General features: G+C 51.8%; 1 protein-coding gene across 4 annotated transcripts in view; it reads left to right on the top strand.

The window, feature by feature from the left end:
• The window catches only part of KDM5C (lysine demethylase 5C), a 392,248-nt gene that overhangs the window by 106,640 nt on the left and 260,338 nt on the right, over positions 1 to 25,270 (top strand). For 2 of the 4 annotated variants that reach the window (XM_078664512.1, XM_078664514.1), the window contains 4 exons: positions 21,445 to 21,568; positions 22,726 to 22,904; positions 23,130 to 23,288; positions 23,463 to 23,582. In XM_078664512.1, coding sequence (XP_078520638.1) covers positions 21,445 to 21,568; positions 22,726 to 22,904; positions 23,130 to 23,288; positions 23,463 to 23,582 — 582 coding nt within the window. Of the gene's footprint in view, positions 1 to 21,444; positions 21,569 to 22,725; positions 22,944 to 23,129; positions 23,289 to 23,462; positions 23,583 to 25,270 lie in introns of all 4 variants that reach the window. The other 2 variants (XM_078664511.1, XM_078664513.1) reach the window with 1 other exon arrangement.

Consider the following 25,270-nt stretch of genomic DNA (forward strand, 5'->3'; position numbering starts at 1 on the left):
TTTCTCCTGGGGTGGAGTGAAGGGACAAAAGAAAGTTGTAGTCAGTTCAGACCTCCCAGTTGATTGTTTGTTGGGCAATGATTTGGAGTCATCACAATGGTCAGAAGTGGAGCAGAGGACTCACATGGAAATTTTAGGCTTGCCAGCACATGTGCTTGCTGTGACTAGGTCACAGGCCAGAAAATGCCCCACTGAACAGGTGCTGGATCCTGAAATTATGGACCAGACACCTTCCAAGAAGAAGAGCAGTAAGGGTAAGGCTTTGCCTTCCCCCTTGCCCCAGGTTGAGGATCAAGTCTCTGAGGAGGCTGATCTGAGAGAACTGAGGGAAACTGAGCCTAAAGAGCTTGAACTTGATCAAGTTGAGTTTCTGGGCTCAGGGGGACCCTCCAGAGCAGACCTGGGGAAGGCACAGTTAGATTGCCCTTCCCTTGAACCCTTCAGACAGCAGGCTGCTGCTGAGGCTGCAGGGAATGCCACAGGTGCCCACAGGGTATACTGGGAAGATGGACTCCTGTACTCTGAGTCAAGAGACCCCAAGCCTGGTGCAACCAGGAGGCTGGTCATCCCCTTGTCTCTGAGAGGTTTCCTTCTCACCTTGGCCCATGAGATTCCCCTTGCAGGTCATTTAGGTCAGACAAAGACTTGGGACAGGCTTGTCTCACACTTTCACTGGCCCCATATGAATGAGAATACCAAGGAGTTTTGTCGCTCCTGTGTCACTTGCCAAGCCAGTGGTAAGTCAGGTGGCACAACAAAGGCCCCCCTCATACCACTACATGTGGTGGGGGTTCCCTTTGAAAGGGTGGGGATTGACATTGTTGGTCCAATGGAACCCCAGACAGCATCAGGGCACAAGTTTATACTGGTGGTAGTGGATCATGCCACCAGGTATCCTGAAGCTATTCCACTTAGGACCACTACAGCACCTGTAGTGGCAAGGGCCCTAGTTGGAGTGTTCTCCAGAGTGGGTTTCCCTAAGGAGGTTGTTTCTGACAGAGGTACAAACTTCATGTCAGGATATCTGACTGCAATGTGGAAGGAGTGTGGTGTGAACTACAAGTTCACCACACCCTACCACCCACAATGCAATGGGCTTGTTGAGAGATTCAACAGGACCCTCAAAGGGATGATTCATGGGCTACCTGAAACTCTTAGGAGAAGATGGGATGTTCTGATCCCCTGCCTCTTGTTTGCTTACAGAGAGGTCCCACAGAAGGGGGTTGGCTACAGCCCTTTTGAGCTTCTGTATGGGCATCCTGTAAGAGGACCCCTGTGTTTGGTGAAGGAAGGATGGGAGAGACCTCTCAAAAAGCCTGCAACCAACATAGTGGACTATGTACTTGGTCTCCGCTCCAGGATGGCTGAGTATATGGAGAAGGCATCTAAAAACCTGGAGGCCAGCCAAGAACTTCAAAAAGCTTGGCATGACCAAAAGGCTGTTCTGACTGTGTACCAGCCAGGACAGAAGGTGTGGGTGCTGGAGCCAGTGGCCCCAGCAGCTCTGAAAGACAAATGGTCTGGGCCCCACACCATCATTGAGCAAAAGGGAGGTTACCTACTTGGTGGACCTTGGAACTCCCAGGAGCCCTCTCAGAGTGCTCCATGTTAACAGGCTCAAGGCATATGTTGACAGGAAGGACATGAGCTTGCTCATGGCCACAAATGAGGGACAGGAGGAAGAGAGTGACCCTCTCCCAGACCTGCTCACTCAGAATCCTGATGATGGATCAGTTGATGGTGTTGTCTTTTGTGGCAGCCTCACTGAACATCAGCAACAGGATTGCAGGCAAGTCCTGCAATCCTTCAGACATATGTTCTCTCTGACACCCAGCCAAACTGATTGGTGTACCCATGATGTTGACACTGGAGACAGTCTGCCTGTCAAGAGTAAAATCTACAGACAGCCTGATCATGTTAGAGACTGCATCAAAACTGAAGTGCAGAAAATGTTGGAGCTGGGAGTCATTGAGCCCTCAGATAGCCCTTGGGCTAGCCCAGTAGTTCTAGTGCCAAAGCCTCACACCCAGGGTGGTAAGAAAGAGATGAGGTTTTGCGTAGACTACAGAGGCCTCAATGCAGTCACTAAGACTGATGCCCACCCAATACCAAGAGCAGATGAACTTATAGATAAATTGGCTTCTGCCAACTTCTTAAGTACATTTGATTTGACAGCTGGGTATTGGCAAATCAGGTTAGCTGAGGAGGCCAAACCCAAGACAGCATTTTCTACCCCTGGAGGGCATTATCAGTTTGTGGTAATGCCCTTTGGACTGAAAAATGCACCTGCCACCTTCCAAAGGTTGGTGAATCAAGTCCTCACTGGGCTGGATGACTTCTGTGCAGCATATCTAGACGATATTGCTGTCTTTAGCTCCACCTGGGAGGATCACCTGGTCCACCTGAGGAAAGTGTTAGAGGCTCTGCAAAAGCCAGGCCTCACTATCAAGGCCACAAAGTGCCAGATAGGGCAGTCACAGGTTGTATACCTGGGCCACCTTGTAGGTGGAGGCCAGGTTCAGCCACTGGAGAGTAAGATACAGGCCATCAAGGACTGGACTCCTCCAATCACCCAGACTCAGGTTCGAGCTTTCTTGGGCCTGACTGGGTACTATAGGAAGTTTGTCAGAAATTATGGGTCCATAGTGACCCCTCTTAATGACCTGACAAGCAAAAAGATGCCAAAGAAAGTTCAGTGGACAGCAAGCTGTCAGAAAGCATTCAATGACCTAAAGCAGGCCATGTGCACAGCACCTATCCTAAAGAGTCCAGATTACTCCAAGCCCTTCATTGTCCAAACAGATGCTTCTGAGTTGGGTGTGGGGGCTGTTCTGTCTCAACTGAATTTTGATGGTAATGATCAGCCTATTGCTTTCATTAGTAGAAGGTTGACACCCAGAGAGAAAAATTGGTCAGCTATTGAGAGGGAGGCCTTTGCTGTGGTCTGGGCCCTGAAGAAGCTGAGGGCCTACTTGTTTGGCACTCACTTCACCATTCAGACAGACCATAAGCCCCTCTTGTGGCTAAATCAGATGAAGGGTGAAAACCCCAAACTGCTTAGGTGGTCCATTTCCCTACAGGGGATGGATTTTACAGTGGAGCATAGACCTGGTACTGATCACAGCAATGCTGATGGGCTCTCCAGGTATTTCCACCTAGAGCAAGAAGACTCACCTGGTCAAGGTTAGTTTATTGTCCCAAAGTTTGGGGGGGGGGGGGGTCATGTAGGAGAGTAGGGTCTGCAATCCTATGATCACCCAGATTTTTGCTTTTTGCTGCACTGGTTTACGACTTTCCCTGGCTGTGGGCCTGCTAATCAGACCCACAGCCTAGCTGTTCTCTCTATCCAAATTGTACTCAGGTACTGAATTGGCACTGGGCCCTCTCCAAGTCCCTGTACCCAGGGCTGAGGTGTACCCAGAAGTCTCCCAGGGGCTGAAGCATGTATTATGCCACCCCTGGGCTGACTAACTAAACTGACACAACTGGCTGCACGACAGCTGGGGCAAGGTGATATACTCACCCTTTGCTTTAGATATAGTATACCTATATCTAACCCTAAAATGGACACACAGATCTCCTATCAGTCACTCCTAGGGCAGGCCTTAACAATCCTGAAGGCAGAGTGCTTGGAATCGTGTGAGATGGTGCTCTGGCATGAGCTGAGCCTGTCTGCGGCTTTCGGGATCCATCCCTTAGCCGTTTCCATGATATCGCATACCATATACTCTTAAGTGCATTATAATCCTCGCGGTTATATGCCAACTCTGGTATCGCTTTATCAAAACATGTCGAGTAAGGTGTCATACGAATTGGAATACTAACCCCTCGCCAATTCTGGCGACGGGGTTAGCATTCCACCCTTCTAGAGGGACACGACATGTATGTAACCCCTAACCCCGGTTAAAGTCAGACAGAGCCTTAGCATCCACAAAATGGATGCTGCCACCGAGACACAAGTCTGCCCTCCTGCTGCTGGGAGTCCTCCCAGAGCAGGAGATAAGCACAAAGGGTTTCCTGCCAGGGGCGGTGCCAGCACCGTCCCAGACAGGATTTTGTGTATTGTAGGTAGGCAGGGCTTCAGAGGAAGGTGACTGCACGTGGCACCCCGGTGCTCACTGTGCATAGGCTGGCTTGAACCAGTTCCAGGGACACTCCAGACCCTGTGCTGGGGAAAAGCCCGCCAAGGAAGTGGGTGTAACCACCCCCCTCCTGGTCCCACCCCTAGGGCAGGACTTAGTCGCGTGCCAGCCCCCTTTTCCCAGATAAAGGTAGGAGCAGGCCCCCTTCCAAATTAGATCATCTTTGAATCCTGAAACTACTTTCTACGAAAGGAACTCAAGACTTCTTCCTAAGATTTCTCCCTTGTGACTAAGGAGTAGTCACCCTGCATCCGCAGGCACCATCTAAAGAACACTGCGGTCTGCTGCAAGTCCTTCCTCCGGAATCCGACTGCCCAGCTCGACGAGAACCGGCTTCCCTGGCACCTCTGACCTCTACCCACCTCTACAGCCCAGCTGAGAACCGTGGGTGCGACGAGACCTCGAGGGACCGGCCATCTGCAAGACTGCACGACTTCTGCACAGCAAGCCCGCCGAGTAATTTCCTGGTGAGTGCTTTGGGGTCCGAGAAGCCCCGACCCTGAGCAGCTCCAGCACCGAAGTGCAGCCTCCCAGCATCTCCACGATCTGCGTGGGGCCCTTCTGCTTTTTGCTGCTCACCGCGTTGTTTGGCTACTAGCCCGCTGGCTTGTGGCCTTCTGAACGACGCCCGACGACATCACTGCTGCTGGTCTGGTTGCTCCAGACTGGCCCTTGCTCCCTTTCCGAAGAGGAGCACCCCGGACCCTCCTGGTCCACTCAAGACGCCATTTTGAGTCCACCGCGTGGGCTTGAATTAGCCAAGGCTTGTTGCCCAATCCTGGGTAACTTCGACGCCGACAGCTTCATCCATCGTGGGACAGCTCGCCTCTCCATCCTGGTCGCCGACAACGCCTCCTGGTCCGTGAGATCTGCAGAGCCAGCGTCGCCCACTCACCTAGTCGAGGTGACTGCCATCCGGTGCCCTCCTGGTGCCCACTGACTACTGGCTAGTAGTCACGAACTTGGTCCCCTCTGCTTTCAGGTGTCATCCATCTTCCAGATCCAGGCTTGGATCAACTCGAACTATCTTCACTGGTCGCCTGCCAGCATCCTTCTTCCAGGCTCCTGGTCCGGCAACGAGGATTCCCGACGTCTTTTGAGACCTATGCAGCTGCAGCCCCTGGGCTAGGTAACTTCGGCATTTCGGTGCCCCAGCATAGCCTCACTATCCAAGGGTCAGGATCCACTGTCGTTTTCTTCCTACCAGGTCGGGTTCGCCCGTAAACACTAACTTTAACTTTACTAGCTTCCATAGACTTTGTCCCGCATCCCGCGTGAGAGTGCACACTCTGCACCCGAGTCCCCTAGGTCTCCTAGAAGTAATCTAACGATTCCCTAGTCAAGTCCTAGCGATTCCAAAGCCTATTAGTCCTGTACTTACCTGCTAGTAATTTCGCATTCCACTTTTAAAGTATATGGTTTTTCGTGCCCCTCGGGCATTTGTGTATACCGTGCTAACTTAAGTATTCTCATAAGAGTTTTGTTGTGTGCTTAGCACCCTGTCCTCATAAAGAGTACAGGGTTGTTGTGATTCTAATAAATACACTGTTTATTTTCATAACACTTGTGTGGTGTCCTTTCACTGGGTGTTCAAGGGGTAATGTGATGGTAAAACAGCTGGCTTAACACGCCCTCTAGAGTCTTAGCCTTAGACTGCTCGTATCCATGCTACTAGGATAGCTGGTCTATAAGGTTGACTTACAACCAATCATCAATAAGGGTTGTTTGGACTGATATATAGTGATCACTAGAATAGTGAGCACTGCACATCAGGCCAACTTCTCACAACTGTAAACAAGGATCTCTACCAATTCACGACCCTAGCTTTCGGCCTAAAGTCCGCACCAAGGGTGTTCACCAAATGCCTTGCGGCAGTGGCCGCACACCTAAGGAGAAAGGGGATACACGTGTACCGCTACCTCGACGACTGGCTGGTGAAGGCAAACTGCTACAGGACATGCAAAGAGCATGCAGAACAGGTGAGAAGAACGCTAGCAAACCTGGGTTTCTCCATACACTGGGGAAAATGCTCGATGGAACCAGAGCAAGTGAAGATCTTCCTGGGAGCCCAGATCGACACCATACAATGCAGAGTCTTACCGAGCGAAAAGAGAACGCTCAGCCTACGGAGGGAGAAACGTCACTACCAGAAGGGGCGATCTCTGACAGTGAGGATTGTGAGCAAGATCTTGGGAATGATGGCATCATGCATTCACCTGGTCCCCAATGTACGCCTACAAATGAGACTACTCCAAGAGTGGCTGCAACAACAATGGTCACAAGCCACAGGAAGTTGGGAGGATCTAGTGGTTGTAACGCACAGGGTGCAGGAAGAGATAAGGTGGTGGACGAAGGAGAGAATAACAGAAGGAAAACCTCTAACACCACCAGACCCAACAGTGACCATCACCACAGACGCATCCCAGAAGGGGTGGGGCGCACACATGAACAGGCTCAGAGTGAGGGGTCTGTGGAGCCCTACAGATGCAGTCAGGCACATCAACTACCTGGAACTGAAAACTGTGTTGCTAGCCCTCAAGGCCTTTCAGAAACACCTGTACAACCAGAAGGTGCTAATACAAACAGACAACACCACAACGATGTTTTACATAAACAAACAGGGGGGAACTCAATCGTTCCCGCTGTCAAACTTGGCACAGGAGATCTGGAAATGGGCCATACCACTAAAAATAGACCTGCTAGCCATACACCTGCCAGGGAAGGACAATGTAGAAGCGGATTGGCTCAGCAGGCAGACTTCAGCGTCCCACGAGTGGGAACTCAACAGTCAGGAAACAAAGAGACTATTCAGGAAATGGGGCACGCCAACAATAGACCTATTTGCAACACACCAGAATGCAAAATGCAATACTTTGCATCCAGGCAGCCAGAGGCACGGTCCCAGGGGAATGCCCTATGGATGAGCTGGTCAAAAACATTTGCCTACGCTTTTCCCCCGATACCACTGATCCCCAGGGTTCTCAACAAATGCATGAAGAGCAACATGACGCTCATCCTTGTGGCACCACAATGGGCCAGACAGACGTGGTATTCTCAGATAATGGAGATGGCGCAGGGGCCCCCCCACAAGTTCTCAAAAAGAAGAGACCTACTCTCCATGGAAAACGGAGGAATTCTACACCCAGAGCCAGAGAGCCTCAACCTCTCAGCCTGGCTCCTGAGGACTTAAAATTCGCACACCTAAAACTACCAGAGAGCACCCTGCGGGTGCTGTGAGAGGCAAGAAGGCCCAGCACACGCAAGTGCTATGTGGAAAAATGGAAAAGATTCACTCAATGGTGTTGCAAGAAACCGCTCCAAAGGAGACTGACCAAGGAGTCTACGGTGCTAAGGTACCTCACACACCTAATTAAGGCAAAGCTAAGCTCATCCTCACAGAGAGTGCACCTAGCAGCGATTGTGGCATACACAAGAGGAGAAACAGGGAGAAGCTTCTTCACATCTCAAGTCATGAAAAGATTCCTGGAAGGGGCTAAAAGAATAGCGCCGCCAAAGAGAATGCCGCCACCGGCCTGGAACCTAAATGTGGTACTGACGGAGCTCATGAAAGCACCTTTCGAACCCATCCACAAAGCATCACTGCAAATGTTGACAATGAAGACGGCCTTCCTGGTGGCAATCACCTCACTACGAAGGGTGAGCGAACTACAGGCACTCACACTGCAGGAACCCTACATCCAGATACACAGTGACAGGGTCGTGATGAGAACTGACCCACACTTCATGCCAAAGGTGGTGTCAAGGTTCCACATGAATCAGAGTATTCAGATCCCTAGCTTCTTCCAAAACCCCACTACAAGCGCTGAGAGGTCGCTCCACACCCTAGACGCAAGAAGGGCTGTGATGCACTACATTGAAAGAACGAAGGAACACAGGAAGACTTAACAGTTCTTCGTGTCCTTCGCTAACAGTTACATGGGCAAACCAGTTACTAAAAACACCATAGCGCGATGGATCGCACAGACAATACAATTCTGCCACAAACAAGCTGGCCAGGAGCTAACAGGAGGAGCAACAATTGCCTTTCTGGCCAACACGCCGATTCAGGACATATGCCTGGCGGCAACATGGGCTTCAGTGCACACTTTCACGAAGCACTACTGCGTGGATGTACAGATGAACAAGGAAGCACAAGTAGGACAAAAAGTGCTTCAACATATTTTTAACAACCAACGCTCATCTTCCACCCAACCGCCACAAAAGTAACGAAAACCGCTACAAAATCTATGCACAGCATAGTGAATCCAGAAAGATTCACGCTGCAAAACGAATAGTTTCTTACCTGTCGGTGTAGTTTTGCAGCTTGAAGATCTTTCTGGATTCACTAGCGAACCCACCCGCCTCCGCCAGAAAGATGAGGCTGGAAAAGAGGGTGGAAAAACATGGAAAAGAAAGCAAGTTGGAACAATTACAAGATACGTGGAAAGACTAACGTTGAAAAAACGATTAACAAACATAGCCATGGATTCACTACAAAGACAAAAAAGGAAAAGAGACAGAAAAAATAATCCAAAGATGGCGCCCAAGGGTGGTAGCTTCCGCCGGAAGTATGCCGACGTCACTGAAGGTACACCAAATGGTGGGACATCGACGCCCACCTGGGCTACGACAAAAAAAAAAGAGAAAAAAGACTACGATTCCGGACCCAACCACCAGATTGCGGAATATGCACAGCATAGTGAATCCAGAAAGATCTTCAAGCTGCAAAACTACACCGACTGGTAAGAAACTATTTGTTTTTGCCCATACATGACAAACTATACCCTGCCCAGATCTGGCATTGTCTTGCCCCCAAAACATGGGTTTCAGGCTTGACTGCCAATGGATAATGTTCGGGATTGAGTAGCTGACCTAATGGAAGATGCTAACCCTTCCCACTACCATTCATCTAACTGAATTACTATCCAAACAAACCATTCAGCATTTACCTGGGCCAAGGACGCATGTAGAATAGCCAAGAGTGTACTTATGGCCACACAGGAGAAGGGAGGTCTGGCGTGCCCTGCCATATTGAAAGGTTTAACGAGAATGTTTAATGAGAATTAAAGTAGAATGTGCTCTCAGAGACCAAACAACAATGGATACATAAGGGAAAAGCTTTGGTGAGGAGATAATTATGGGACATCCTTTGTCGACCCAGGGAGCACAAACCAAGAAATATGATGCACCAGAACCCCTGTTCTCTCCACCTACGGATGAAAAGAGGACAACAGATGGAGGCGAGGGATGTCTCGTGCTCAGATATGTTCATAAAGGACAAAATAAGATCATTTTTAAAATGCAAAACTTAATTTGAGGGTTAGAGTTGGACTATTCTATGCCCAACGCAGACACTTGTTACAACAACCGGAGACTAAAATGGCAGCCACTAGACGCTCACCCCACATTGAAAGGTTCCTCTCTAGGTTTAACACCAGAGGATTGATCTCCAGGTTAGATGCTCCTCTAATCAACGACCCACAAAACTTAAAATGGAAATCTCCGATGCAGCGGGCGGACTGTGGAAAGAGGCATCGGGGGTGAAAGCTGGGTTAGGATACCTGCTCAAATAATTAAGAGCGGTTCAGCACGGGAATTGAATTAAAGATTGGAATAGGATGGTACTTGCTCCCCAGAGTTGCACTGTATATATCCGAGTAGGTCAGATTTGATCATTTTTCGAGTCACTTCGACTCCGAATGGTGCCGATAGGGATGCCAGGTTTCAAGTCCTGTGAGGACAGCGACCGACTGATGTCGGTCACCGACCCTCACCGTCGGTGTCTCCACTGTCTTGGCGTCGACCACGACGACAAGACCTGCTCCGACTGCCGGGCCCTAACTTCGAAAGCTAGGCGGGAGTGGTCCCGCAAGCGACTCGAACTCCGCAGTCGGCCCCGCGCCGTAAGAGGTCCCGGTCCGGACGGAGGTCGAGGAACCGGTCGCGGGAGCGGAGCCATCGTAGCTCCGGGAGTTGGCATCACTCCTCCGGGTCAAATTCGTCCGGTAAGCACAAGAAGTCGAAGAGATGTCATCGCTCTTCCGACTCCCCCCGACGCTCGAACGACGCGGCCGGGGGTTCGGGTGACACTGCCCACGCGGCTCCGTCTGATTCGCGGGCGTCGCGTCCGGCTCCATACCCTCCGGTCCCTGGGCCGCACGCGACGCCGGAGGAGATCGAGCGGTTCCTCATGGCCATTAGCTCCCTCACTCCTCCGACGGGCTCCGCGGCGCCTTCGGGCCCAAGCGGACCCGTCTGGGGGCCCTAGCGGGTCGGGGGCTTCGGCCCCGACGCAGTCAGGTGCTTCGGCCCCGGCGCCACCGGCGCATTCGGGCCCGGCGCCGACGGCCCCCACTGGATCTGGTTCCGGGTCGTCACCGGTTGACCTAACGACCTCACCGGCGAGGATCCCTCAGGTGTCACCCCCGGCGCCGTCTTCGGGCGGCGTTGTCCCCGATACCTCCCTCCATCCGGTTCCGGCGTCGGAACGGCACTGCTGGACGCCGCTTTCGACGCCGATGGGAGAGTTCTACTTCAACGAACCGGCCCCATCCTTTGACACCCCTGAATATCAGGAGATGGGTGATGAGGAGAATTGGGAGGGGTCTGAGGACCCTCTGACACGGGAGTGTCAATCCCAGGGGTACTGGACAGGTGGACTTGGGGATGTTAGTGGTCTGGATACCTCGCCAGACACTGGTTTTGTCTCACCTCATACCATGGCTACGGAGGAGGGGGCAACCTACAGTGTGGTGCGGGCAGCCAAGGCCTTGGGCCTTGAACTCCCCGTCGCGGCCTTGAGGACTAACCTCCTCACTGAGGTCCTTAAACCGCAGTCAAGCTCGGCTGAGCCTCTGCTGCCGTTTAATGAGGCCTTGACCGATGTTCTTTTGGGCACTTGGTCCAGGCCCGCTACAGGTTCACCTGTAGATAGGAACGTGGCCAGACGCCACCGCCCGGCCCCGGGCGACCCTTGTTTCCTGTCCACCCACCCTACCCCCGAGAGCCTGGTTATTCAGGCTTTGAATTCCCAGACCGCATTCCCGTCAGCTCCGCCTGACAGGGAATCCAAGAGGTACGAGCAATACGGCAAGAAGGTATTCTCCTCCCGGAGTCTGGGACTGCGGTCTTCCAACACCGCGTGCCTCTTGGGCCGTTACACCCACTCTCTGTGGGATACAGTCACGGACGTGCTGGCAGAATGCCCGTTGGATGTACGGGCTAAACTCGGCCAAGCCCTTGTGGGAGGCAGTTATTCTATCCGGTGTGGATTAGATACCACCGACTTACTGGGCAGAACAATGGCAACGACGGTGGCGATTCGTCGCCACCCCTGGTTGAGGTCCGCCAACTTCTCGGCCGATGTCCAGAATACCCTCATGGACATGCTGTTTGATGGCCGTCGCCTTTTTGGCGACAAGGCAGACCATGCGCTTGAGCGCTTTAAGGACTCCAGGGCTATGGCCAGGTCCTTGGGCCTTTCGGCCCCGCGCCAGCAAACTGGTGCCTTTCGCTCCTTTCGTGGCCAAGGAAGCGGCGCCCCACACGTGCTGCCAGCCACGCACCGCAGACTAACATCCAACGCAGAGGCGGCCGTGGAAACTGCCATGGAGGCGGTCGGGGACAACGGCGAGGCCAGTCCACACCTTCCCCCGCAGCATCCGCCTCAAAACCCTCCTATTCCGTGCTTTCAGGCCCATGTGGCGCCAGTGGGAGGCAGGGTTCGCCATCACCTCCTCCACTGGCGCACTGTCACGTCGGACAGGTGGGTGCTGCAAATCGTCCGAAGGGGCTACTCCCTCCCCTTCGAGGCGACTCCTCCAGCCATGCCACCGCAGAACCACCGCGTATCGGGGGATCATTTGCGACTTCTTCTGCAGGAGGAAGTTACGGCCCTCTTGGCCAAGGGGGCCATCGAGCACGTTCCTGGGCCAGAAGTAGGGTGTGGTTGCTACTCACACTACTTTCTGGTACCCAAGAAGGGCAAAGGGGGCCTACGCCCTATCTTGGACCTAAGGAACGTCAACGGAAGGAGAAGTTCAAAATGCTGACACTGGCTCAGGTCTTAGCTGCCCTGGACCCAGGAGACTGGATGGTAGCGTTGGACTTGCAGGACGCTTATTTTCACATCCCCGTCCTGCCGGCCCACCGGCGCTACCTGCGGTTCACGGTTGGCCGCGAGCACTTTCAGTTTACCGTGATCCCCTTCGACCTTACCAGCGCCCCACGGGTGTTCACAAAGGTGATGGCGGTGGTCGCAGCTCATCTGCGCAGGTTAGGGGTTTCAGTCTTCCCCTACCTCGACGACTGGTTGTTGAAGGCGGGCTCGCCCCAGACAGTAGTGAGCCACCTCCAGATGACGGCAGACCTCCTGCACATGCTGGGGTTTTCCATCAATGTGCAGAAGTCACACCTGTGCCACTCTCAGAAGCTCCTCTTCATCGGAGCGGTTCTCTACTTGGCGCAGTTTCGGGTTTATCCATCCGAACAGCGGGTTCGGGATATTCAGACTGATTCCACTCTTTCAGCCTTTATCCCGGTTTCGGTCAGGTTGACGCAGCGGCTTCTGGGGCTGATGGCCTCCTGCATCCTTCTAGTGCATCACGCCAGGTGGCGGATGTGGGCTGTGCAATGGGACCTGAAGTTTCAGTGGGCCCAGCATCAGGGCAATTTGTCCGACCATGTCCTGATCTCAGAGGGCACTGCGAGACAGCTGCAGTGGTGGCTCACGGACCGTGATTGGGTCAGTGGCAGATCCCTCTCCCTTCCCCAACCGGAGAACGTAGTGGTGACGGACGCGACCCTCCAGGGCTGGGGAGGCTACAGGGAAGCGGCGGAGATCAGAGGCCTCTGGTCTCTGGCGGAGTCCCGGCTCCATATCAACCTTTTGGAGCTGCGGGCGATTTGTCTAGCACTGAAGGCATTCCTCCCCTCTGTCCGGGGGAGTGTAGTGCAGGTGTTCAAGAACAACACCACCGCCATGTGGTACTGCAACAAACAGGGCAGGGTGGGGTCGTGGAGCCTTAGCCAGGAGGCCTCTGCGCTTCTGGCAGTGGCTGGAACGCCAGGGCGTGACCCTGGTGGTTCAACACCTGGCAGGTTCCCTGAACGCCAGGGCGGACGAACTCAGCCGTCAGTAGTTGATGGATCACGAATGGCGTCTGAACTCAGACGTGGCGCAAGGCCTCTTTCAGCAGAGGGGAGAGCCTTGGTTCGATCTATTCGCCACAGAAGAGAACGCGCAATGTCATCAGTTCTGCGCGTTGGAATTTCCAAGGCGGCAGTCGCTCGGAGACGCTTTTCGTTGCGAGTGGAGCTGCGGTCTGTTGTGCGCCTTTCCGCCTATACCACTTCTGCCCAGAGTGCTGAAGAAGATCAAGCGCGACCGGGCCCAAGTCATCCTTGTGGCTCCGGACTGGGCACAAAGATATTGGTATCCTGTCTGTCGATCCCTCGATTCGTCTGCCTCTTCAGAAGGACCTTCTGTCGCAGCAACAGGGGACGGTCCTTCACCCGAACCTGTCCATTCTCCACCTCCATGCTTGGAGATTGAGCGGCGACAGTTGAGGCCATTTGACTTGCCTCCTTATGTCTGTAACGTCATTCTGGCAGCCAGGCGTCCCTCCACAAAGTCTGTATACGCCTACAGGTGGAACAGATTTGTGGCATGGTGCACAGCAAAGGCTGTGGATCCTCTTGCTGCCCCTCTTTCGGAGGTTCTTCTCTTCCTTCTTTCTCTTGCCCAGCAGGGCTCTGCTCTGGGCACTATCAAGAGCTACCTTTCTGCCCTTTCAGCCTTTCTAAGGCTGCCTGATCAACCTTCTTTGTTCAAGTCCCCTATTGTAACTCGTTTTCTGAAGGGCATCACTCGCACGTTCCCTCCTGTTCCGTTTGTGATGCCTCAGTGGGACTTGAACCTTGTTCTTACCTTTCTGATGTGCGCTCCCTTTGAGCCACTTCACAACTGTCCTCTCCGCCTTCTTACTCTGAAGACTGCTTTCCTGGTTACCATCACCTCTGCCAGGAGAGTGAGTGAGCTCCAGGCTCTTTCATGTACACCCCCTTTCCTTTCTGTCCATCCGGACAAGGTTGTGTTGCGGACTAAGCCGTCTTTCCTGCCTGTGAGAAGTTGGCCTGATATATGATGCTCACTAGGTCTAGTGATCACCTTGTATCAGTCCAAACAACCCTTATGGTGATTGGTTGTAAGTCAACCTTATAGATCAGCTATCCTAATGGTAGCATGGACAAAGCAGTCTTAGGCTAAACTCTTTTGGCATGTGAAGCCAGCAGTTTTACCACAATATAACCCCTTGAATACCAGATGAAAGGACACCACACAGGTTGTTATGAAAATAAACAGTATATTTATTAATAACACCTCTGAACTCTTTGAGGTCAGAGGGCTAAGCACATGACAATCTCTTAGGAAAAATACGATAAGTTGCACAAAATTACATGGTGCCCTAGGGGCACGACAAACCATATACTAAGTAAATGGTATAAGGAAAGCAATAGAAGGAATGGAGCTGTCCAGAGGCTGTAGGTTCGCTGGGACTACACTAGCCTAACCTCAGATAAGTAATAGGAGGCCCACGGGAGGCGTGTGCAGAGTGTGAACTCACACGCGGGATGTGTAACGTCTATGGACAGTACAGTTCACAGAAAAAGGTGAGTACGGACAAACCTGACTGGTTAGGACTAAAACGACTGTGAATCTGGACACTAGGAGAGTCAAGCTACCCTTGAGCACCGAAATGCTCTTGTTACTTCACCCACGGGCTGCGGGTGCATAGGTGCGAAGTCGTGTCTGGTTTCTGCGTTGAAGTCTATGGAGCCTGGAAGAAAAGATGCTGCAGGCGACCAGGAGGAAGATGTCCGGTGCGATCCACGGGTGGATCAAGGAAGAAGAGGACCTGAAAGCAGAGGGGACAGTGTTCAAAGTCACTAGCCAGTGACCGGTGTGGAACCAGGAGGGAACCAGATGCTGTCGTCGCGATCAGGTGAAGAGTGGACGCTTGACTCTGCAGCCACATGGACCAGGAGGTGTCTTCGTCGACCAGGATTGAGGCACGAGCTGTCCCACGCAGGCTCTCGGTGTCGGATCCTGAGTCAACAGTCCTTGGCAAAGGCAACCCACGCGATGAGTGGAAACGGCGTCTGGAGTGGACCAGGAGGTCCCGGGGTGCTCCTCTTTTGGAAGGGAGCAAGGGCCAGTCTGGAGCAACCAAACCAGCAGTGAAGATTCAAAGGTTCGTCGTCTAGGAGGCCACTAGCCAGCCGGCAAGTGACCAGACAACGCGTCGAGCAAAAGGGCCCCACGCAGATCTCGTGGATGCTGGGAGGCTGATCTTCGGTGCAGGAGCTGCTCGGGGCTGGGGCTTCTCAATCCCCAATTCACTTTCTCGAGGATGCCTCTGAAGTCGTGCTGGAAGCGAAGTGCAGGTTCTTCAAGATGGCCGGTCCCACGTGTCTCGTCGCACCCACGGATCTCAGCAGTGCTGCAGATGTAGGTTGAGGTCGGAGAGGTCTGGAAGTCCGGATCTCGTCGGGCTCTGAAGTCTGGTTCCGGCAGGAAGGACGACAAAGTGAACCGCTAGGACGCTTGATGGTGCCTGCAGTTGCAGGGTGGACACTCCTTGCCCACAAGGGAGATTCTTCAGTCTTCTGTGGAGCAGAACGTCGAAGTCCAAAGTTTCTTCTTGTAAAGTTGTTCAAGATAATCTAATTTGGAATAGGACCAACTCCTACCTTTATTCTCCTAAATGGAGCTGCACTAGTGACTAGGTCCCTCCCAGGGGTGGGACCAGGAAGGGGGGTGGTCACACCCCCTATCCTTTGTCCGGTTTCGCGCCAGAGCTGGGGCAGGGGTGCCCCAGCAACTGGTTTGAACCGGTGTATGCACAGGGCACCTTGTGTGCCCCAGGCATGTCTCATTCCTTTCAGGCTTATCCTACCAATACACAAAATCCTGTCTGGGGTGGTGCTAGCACCTCCCAAGGCAGGAAACCCTTTGTCCAGGCCTCTCTCGCTGGAAGGACTCCCAGCAGCAGGAGGTCAGACTTGTGTCTGTGGTGGCAGCATCCATTTTGTGATGCCAAGGCTCGAGTTAACTGTAACCGGGGTTCTCAGTTACATACATGTCGTGCCCCTCTAGAAGGGTAAAATGCTACCCCCTGGCGCCAGAATTGGCGAGGGGGTAGTATTCCAATTCGTATGACACCTTACTCGACATGTTTTGATAATGTTATACCAGAGTTAGCATTTAACGGCGAGGTTGATAATGCACTTAAGAGTATATGGTATAGCGTTATCATGGAAACAGCTAAAGGACTTGGTTCCGAAACCTGTAGACAGGCTCAGCTCATTCTAGAGCACCATCTCACATAATTCCAAGCACTCTGCCTTCAGGATTGATAAGGCCGGCCATAGGAGTGACTGATATGAATATATGTGTCCATTTTAGGGTTAGATATAGGTATACTATATCTATAGCAAAGGGTGATTACACCACCTTGCCCCAGCTGTCATGCAGCCAGTTGTGTCAGTTTTAGATGGCCAGCCAGGGGTGGCATAATACATGCTTCAGCCCCTGGTCGGCCCTGGCTACACCTATGCCCTGGGTACCTAAGGTACACTGTACAGGGACTGATGAGGTGGCCCAGTACCAAATGGTAAATGCACCTAAAGTACATGGATGTCAATTTAGAGAGAGAACAGCTAGGATGTGGGTCTGATTAGCTGGCCCACAGCCAGGGAAATTCGTAAACCAGTGAAGCAAAAATCTGGGGTGACCATAGGATTGCAGACCCTACTCTCCTACACTGCCCAAGGTTGTCACGGCCTTCCATATCGGGCAGTCTATCACCTTGTCCACCTTCTTTCTGCCACCGCATCCCTCCAAAGAGGAAGAGCGGCTCCACCGTCTGGACCCAAAACGTGCGATTTCGTTCTATCTGGTTCGCACACGCCAGTTCCGGGTGGATGACCAACTCTTTGTTGGTTACGTGGGCGCTAAGAAGGGACGGGCGGTGCACAAGAGGACCATCTCTTGGTGGGTCGTCTTGTGTATCAAGGCGTGTTACTCCTTGGCGAGGAAGGAGCCTCCTGTTGGGCTGAGAGCCCATTCCACTCGGGCCACGGCGACTACTACTGCCCTGGGCCGGGGAGTGCCCTTGCAAGACATCGGTCAGGCTGCTACGTGGGCCTCGCTGCACACGTTCGCAAGACACTACTGCCTGGACAGCCAAGTCCGGAGGGATGGCTTCTTTGGCTGTTCCGTCCTCCAGGACTTTCTGGTGCGAGTATTGGTTCGCAGACCCACCGCCGGGGTTGGTATTGCTGGGGTATCTATTCTAAGGTAAGGAATCGAATACTAACCTGTTTCTTTCAGATGAACAAGTTACTTACCTTCGGTAACGATATATCTGTAAGAAACAGTAGTTCGTATTAGATTCCTTACCGCCCCACCCATCCTCCCCGTTCTGCGAACTGATACCTAGGGTTAAGGTCATCCCTTTTCAGGGCCCTAGTTTTAATGGCACCAGTGTTGGTTTTTAAAATGGCTCTGCGTTTGTGGCGCGGAAAAGCTGTGTCTAAGAACTGACGTCGGCACGCGGAGGCGGCGTCTAAGTACTCCGACAAAGTCATCACGGCGCCGACGACTGACGCGGAGCCGCAGACGACGCCTACCGACGCGCAAGGGTACTGCTACGCAAAAATTTCCGGATCCAGTCTGACGCCTGGGGATATTCTAAGGTAAGGAATCTAATACGAACTACTGTTTCTTACAGATATATCGTTACCGAAGGTAAGTAACTTGTTCGATTAGGACAAAGGTTGCACTGCCAGGGGCACTCGGGCAGCTGGGTGCAGGGTGCTTTTGAGCCATCGGGCGCGCTATGTTAGTCAATTGAAACCTTGGAAGATGAACAAAGGTTGCAGGCTCGGGGACGGAGATTCTTCAGGAGCGACCAACACTTTGAGGGGTAAGTTTGGATCTTGGAGGATAGGTAGGCACCCCGGAGTTGAGCAGAGGGGGCTGTGGGACGCCGGGTGCAGGGGTGTCTTTTGATATCGGGAGATCTTACCCTCTTGTGGTTGTGGTTGGAGGGGTCCCTTGCTGTGAGGCTGCAGGCGTCGTCGAGGAGGGTCCTTGGGCACTGGATTTCAGGTCACAATCGCCTGGGGGACGTCCTCAGGGTCTTTATCCACTTAGGCACAGGTCAGGCTCGGCGGGTGCGGAGTGTGGTGGATTCGCGGTTCCTGGCTGGCACCAGGGGTGTTGCTTTTTGAGCAGAACCACTGCTCATGGGAGTCCCATTCTTGGTAGAGTCTCGAGGCAGGCAGGTCCTCCGGGTTTTTGAGGTTGCTGACTACGGAAGGCGCCAGAGTTTTGCAGGAGCAGGTTTAAGGTTCAACAGGCCGGTAGGGCTGGGGTCAAGTCAGTTGGTGTCGTCCTCTTGTGAGCAGCTGCACGGCAGGTCTTCGGGTTTCTTGAGTGTCTTGTTTGTTTCGAATCAGGATCTCAGGAAGGTCAGGGAGCCCCTAAATACTAAATGTAGGGGTGTTACAGGTAGAGTAAGGGCAGGGACCAATGGGTCCCTGTCCTGGGGTGAGTACACCCCCTAGCCTGCTCCTCTCCTGTGGGAGGGGGCAGAAGCCTATCTCTGATTGGGCAGGGCTCCCCATCTACAAGATGTCCGGAGCCTGGAGTTGTGCTTCACCTCGCCTCCTCCACCTGAGGGGTGGGGTTGGCAGAGTCTGGCACATCTCCTTACCTCACTTAGGCTTTCCTGCCTGTCTTGCCACCAGAGTGGGGGGGGGGGGCATGCCTACTGCCATCGCACTGCACCGGGCCACCCAGCTTTCTTCCCCATCCACCCCACAGAAGTTGGTGGTTCAAGCTTCCACTTCCCATGGTGCATTCCCTTCCGCACCACTGGATACGGGATTTAATAGACTGGCAAGCTTTGGGAAGAAACTGTTCTCTTCCACCAGTCTAGAGGAAGGTGAACACCGCATGCCTTTGGGCCTTTATTCCCATTTGATATGGGGCCCTGTTGTGCAGGTGCTGCCCAGAGTCTGAGTAGGACCAAATTCTACTCTCCCAGGCCATTTCAGACGGGAGAGTTGCAGCAAAGTTCGCCATCCGATGTAGCTTTGACATGACAAGACTCGCTGGGCATAGCGATTTCCACAACTGTGGCCGTACCTAGCCAGTCCTGGCTGAGGACAACTGTTTTTTCGGGGGATGTCAGAGTTAATCTAATGGACATGCCTTTGATGGCTTCTGTCTCTTCAGTGACAAAGGAAACGCTCAAGGGCAGCATTTGAAGGACTCGTGGGCTATGGCAAAGTCCTTGGCCCTCACCACCACATCCCGGTCTGTCTGCTTTTTGCTCCTTTCGTGGCTACAGAAGGAACTACCAACTGTGCCAACCCTATACCGGCCATAGGCTCGGCAAGTTCAGCAACCTCTGTGGGGCCGTGGACTCTGTTCACCCCGACCCTGTGTTTCGGGAGGCCAGAAGTCGAGCCAAGTCATGATCCCCCCCCATCTCCACCGCAAAATCCTCCTAGTTTGATCCCTCATCATTCATGGCCAGTTGGTGGCAGAATACGCCATTTCCACCACTGGCACCTCGGACAGCTGGGTGTTGCAAATAGGCCAAAGGGGCTACTCCCTCCCCTTAGAGACTACCCCTCCATCCATGCTTCCAGTGAACGATTGACTGAAGTCACCGTGCCTAACTCTGCTAGGAAGTCAAGACTCTTGGCCAAGGGAGCTATAGAGAGGGACCCAGGCCAGAAATGGGGTTTCCCGTCCCAAAAAAGGACTAAGTCCTTCGTCCTACCCTCGACCTCCGAGCATATGATCTACAGTTCATATGCCTCGAACGGAAAATGCTACTTACCCAGTATGCATCTGTTTTTGGCATATAGAGCTGTAGAGTCGTATGCGCCCACCCTCCTCCCCGGGTAACTTTACCTTTTGCAGTAATATCTTAATTAGATACTATATACATGCACATCTTTTTACTTCTCTTACGAACTCCATCATAACAGCCTTTACGGCGAAACAATCAAACAATCTGAGGATGGAGTCGATGACCATGCGCACTATCACCGGAAGGAGGAGTCCCCTATCTCGTGACTGGAAAGACTTCTTCGAACAAAAGCAAAGTGCAAACATCTGGACCCAACACTAGATGGCGATCTATGCCTAAGCATATGACTCTACAGCTCTATTTGCCAAGAACAGATGCATTCTGGGTACGTAGCATTTTCCTTACCCAGTATGCATTTGTTTGTGGCATGTATCGCTGTAGATTCACATGCTCCCACCCTCCTCCCCGGAAACCTGTGTTTGTTGCAGTTATCTACATTAAAAATTATATTTTCGCATGATCATATCACTAGGATACATCATCATTTACGCTCCATCCTCACCCGCCAAGGCTGAAATAATCTAACAATGGGGTCAAAGATCGTGCGCAATACAAGCAAGAGGAGAAAATGCTACCCCTTTTGACTGGAAAATCAAGAAAAACGTGCACACATCCGAGCCCAACACTAGATGATGAACTTATGCTAAGTATGTGAATCTACAGCACTACATGCCAGAATCAGATGCTTACTGGGTAAGTAACAGTTTCCTTCCTGGACATGGCAGGTTCTTTCGCATCCTAGTGGTTCTCCTAGGTGCCTTCTTATCTCACTGGTTCATTGGAGATGATGTTGGTATCTTCAGTCCATATTGAGTCTTAGCAAACTTTGTATTCTTTTGTACTTTGCCTTCTCTGAATAAGGTCAGCGGTTGTTGCTAAAAGGCTTAATGGTGTCACCCCACTGGCCCTGCACTGCTGCAGTGTTAGGAGTATCGCTCTTCCGGCCTTGTACCAGCTGTGCCTGCTGCTGATTGGCTCTCTTTTACTGCAGTGATATTCGTGTTACCCCACGGGTTCTGTACCTGCTGTACTTGTCTGCTAATTTACTCTTTTACTTTGTTGTCGGTGTTGGTGAGGTCACCCCACTGGTCCTCTACTGGCCGGCTCTTTCACTGCATTGCTAGTGGTCTCATCTTTCTGTCCTGTACTTCTGTGCTGGTCTGCAGATTTTCTCTTTTCTACTGTGGTGTCACCCCACTGGCCCACTGTAGGCTTGTCAACAGATTTGCTGTATTAGGGGTGTCAACCTACTGGTTCAAGAACGTTGTTGGTTCTAAAGTTAGTAAAAAAACTTTTTAGCCTAATTTTCAAAGTCTTCTTTTTTTTTTTTTTTTTTTTTTACCCTTCCTCAGCCTGAACCGACTGAAGAAGATATTGAGAAGAATCCTGAACTAAAGAAACTTCAGATCTATGGAGCTGGCCCCAAAATGATGGGACTAGGTTTGATGGCGAAGGAGAAGGCGCTTCGCAGGAAAGGTGAGGCAGCACTGCGAATGATCACCATAAGGCTGCAGTCCGAGCAAGTCTGGTGGTGGCTGAAGAAGGAAACTGCTGGCTATTTTTCACCTCTGTTCACACAGTGGGTGATTAATGGCAACGGTACTCTGGGACCATCTCTTCTTCTGGTGACATGGTGTGGTAGTGTGCATGCCTGTGCAGAGCAGGGAGTGTGTAGTGACGCTGTACCTGAACTGACCTGGTGCGGTTATGTACGTGGCTGTGAAGGGCTGGGTGTGTAGTGACGGTGTACCTGCACTGACATGGTGTGACAGTGTAGAGCCGGGAGTGTGTAGTGACGGTGTACCTGCACTGACATGGTGTGGCAGTGTAGAGCCGGGAGTGTGTAGTGACGGTGTACCTGCACTGACATGGTGTGGCAGTGTAGAGCCGGGAGTGTGTAGTGACGGTGTACCTGCACTGACATGGTGTGGCAGTGTAGAGCCGGGAGTGTGTAGTGACGGTGTACCTGCACTGACATGGTGTGACAGTGTAGAGCCGGGAGTGTGTAGTGACGGTGTACCTGCACTGACATGGTGTGGCAGTGTAGAGCCGGGAGTGTGTAGTGACGGTGTATCTGCACTGACCTGGTGTGGCAGTGTGCATGCCGCAGAAGGGCACAGGGTCTATAGTGACCGCTCTTCCTGCTTTGATGTGGTATATGTGCCAGTGAAGAGCAGCGGGTGTGTCGTAACCGCCCTACCTGCACTGGCATGGTGCGGTAATGTGAATGCCTCTGAAGGGCAGGGTGTGTGTAGTGGCCTCTTCTCGCACTGACATGGTGAGGCTCTTTGCATGCCTATGAAGGGCACAGGTGTGTAGTGACGTGGTTGGGTGGTGTACCTGCCTTTACTGGGCAGGTGTGTAGTGATCATTCTTTATGCACTGGTGTGGTTGGGTGGTGTGCATGCCTCTACAGGGCAGATGTGTAGTGACTATTCTTCGTGCACTAAGGGGACGTGTAGCACTGACGAGGTTGTGTGGTGTTTGTGCCCTACAACGGCGGTCGTATTTAGTTTCACCTATTCCTGCAGTAACGTGGCAGGCTGTAAATGCCCCTGACGAGGATAGCAAGGTTGTGTCTTACGTGGGCCTTGGATGGTCCTCTGACTCTGGTTTTTCCCTGCTTTATGTAGATAAGGATATCCCAGAGTGCCCCACTACTTTGGTGGTGAAGGATGAGCCTGGAGTAGATGTGAAACTGGAGCCGTTATCGCAGCTCTTTCCAGATGTAAAGGAGGAAGTTGCCCATAGCCCGGAACCCTGCACCAAAATGACTATGCGCCTCCGGAGAAGCTACAGCAGCAGCCAGTTTGTAAGGGAACCTTGTAGAAGCCAGAGCATGCCATTGGTGGTGAGCGCTGCGCTTTCGGTTGAACGTAGATGCAGCGCTGTCCTACCCTTATGTACACTTGTTTTGTTCTCATTTGGTGGGGATAGACCCGCTCTACCTTTCTTTCGAAGTTCTTCTCTGTGATCCCTTATTTGCAGCTGCTACACTCCGCATCTCCATGTCTGACCACCAGCTTTTCTCCCACAGGTTGATTCCTTCGTGTGTCGTGTCTGTACACGCGGAGATGAAGACGATAAGCTGTTGCTGTGTGATGGCTGTGATGATAACTACCACATCTTTTGCCTCCTGCCCCCCTTACCAGAGATTCCCAAGGGTTTGTGGCGCTGCCCCAAATGTGTCATGGCGGTACGTAAGACCTGGATGATCCCGGGAGAATAAAAAAATGGGAACGGGGAGGGTACATTAGATTGTGTGAGTACACTTGGAGTGGCTTCAATATCTGGTGGCAGAATCTTACTGGGTGGTCTTAGTTTTAATAATATTGATTTAATATTTGGTTTGCTGCCTCTTATCCTGCAGGAATGTAAGCGCCCCCCAGAGGCATTTGGCTTTGAGCAGGCCACCTGTGAGTACTCGCTGCAAAGCTTCGGAGAGATGGCAGATACCTTCAAAGCCGATTATTTCAACATGCCTGTGCACGTAAGTGCTGCTGTGAGCGCAAGCACTGCCTCTCATGCAACTATGTATTGGGACTCATGGAGTAACTACACAGCTGGTTTTGTAGTGTTTATTACATGTGTACCTATTGTCCCCGGCTTTTGGTACTCATGACCACTGCTCTTTTATTTCATGTACATAGTGAGTTACTGCTTTGAACATAGAGATCGTTATGTTACTTGCAGTTGCATTGTGATCCCTCTAATACAGCACAGTGAGCTATGGAAGATGTGACCTCTACACCTTATAGACCCCCCGCCCCTCCCCCACTGTTTTATGGAACACAAAGAATTCCTCCTAATAGCGCCAAACAACCACCATCATGGAATGGGTGAAGTACCTAATCGCACTCCTGATCGATTCTGCCAAATCGCTAGGTCTAACCCTGGACAATAAGCTAATTATGCAGAAGTACAGCAACAAAAGGAGCAACTTTCCGAATGAACACCCTAAGAAGACTGAAACCCTTCATACCCGCACATGACTTTAAACAGGCAGTCCAAACTCTTGTAATCCCCAGAGTGCAATATGGGAGTCTCGCTCTCTGCGGCCTGCCCAGAACAACAATAGCCCCACTAAGAGCATCAATCAACGCAGCCGCCAGACTAATCACAGGTTCCAAAACAACTGTCACATCTCCCCGGACCTTCGTGCCCTTAACTGGCTTCCCTTTGAGGCCAGAATCCATTTGAAAATCGCCTGTATGACACAAGGCATTGCATCACAGAACACCACGATACCTTGCAGAAAAACTAGTACTATCGGGCGGCGACAGAACTAACAGGAGTTCATTTAACCTTCTTTTATAACCACAACGCTTAAAAAAGAAAACTTATAACTACTCCTTCTCAGGAATAGCCCTTAGGATTTGGAAAGCCTTACCCCCAAAAACAAGACCGAACTCACGCGGCATCCTTTAAAAAGGAAGTTAAATCGATTCTCCTTGCAAAATTCACTTGATCTATTTGATGCAGATATGTGCCATCTTGGAACAGTTATCGCTTGTTTGACCTATTGTAAGCAATATTATCTTCGTATGTATATGCCTATGTCTCCTCTGTCTATGCCCCATTTTCCTGTATTTGTTGTAAAGCGCTCTGATACCTGCAAGGGTCTACACAGCGCTATATAAAACCTTCAAAATAAATCCAAATCTGAAACCTGTGCACACTGCAATTCTTATTGCATTTCCTCCACTTCTGACGGAGATCAGAATAAAACAGACGTTATTGGGTGTAGGTGGCTGTGTTCTACTGGCCCTGATGTCCCATGCGTAAAAAAGGCACCCGACGTGCAGGCGCATTATTGCTGTTAAATTTCTGAATCCAGTCTGGTGCCCGTGGAGACTCACAAGGTGAGGGATCTGTAGTTGTTCTCTACCAGATAACGTATTGCTGAAGTTGCGTAACTTGTACTTCAACCCTCTGGGTGGCAAGCTTTCCGATGTTGTTGATTGTTTTATCGCTGGCTCAGAAAGGCCTTGCAGTGGGCACAGTTGAGGATTATATATTGGCCTTTGTGTTTTCCTGTCAAATCTCTTTATTTAAATCGGTGATGCTGTTTAGCAACGGTCTAATTTGAATAGTTCCCCTGAAGCCGTCTGTCATTCCACAATGGGACTTGAACGTAGTTCTGACAATTCTTATGAGCCTTCCTTTTGAGCCGATGAC

The sequence above is a fragment of the Lissotriton helveticus genome, chromosome 10, assembly GCF_964261635.1.
Source record: "Lissotriton helveticus chromosome 10, aLisHel1.1, whole genome shotgun sequence".
NCBI lineage: Eukaryota > Metazoa > Chordata > Amphibia > Caudata > Salamandridae > Lissotriton > Lissotriton helveticus.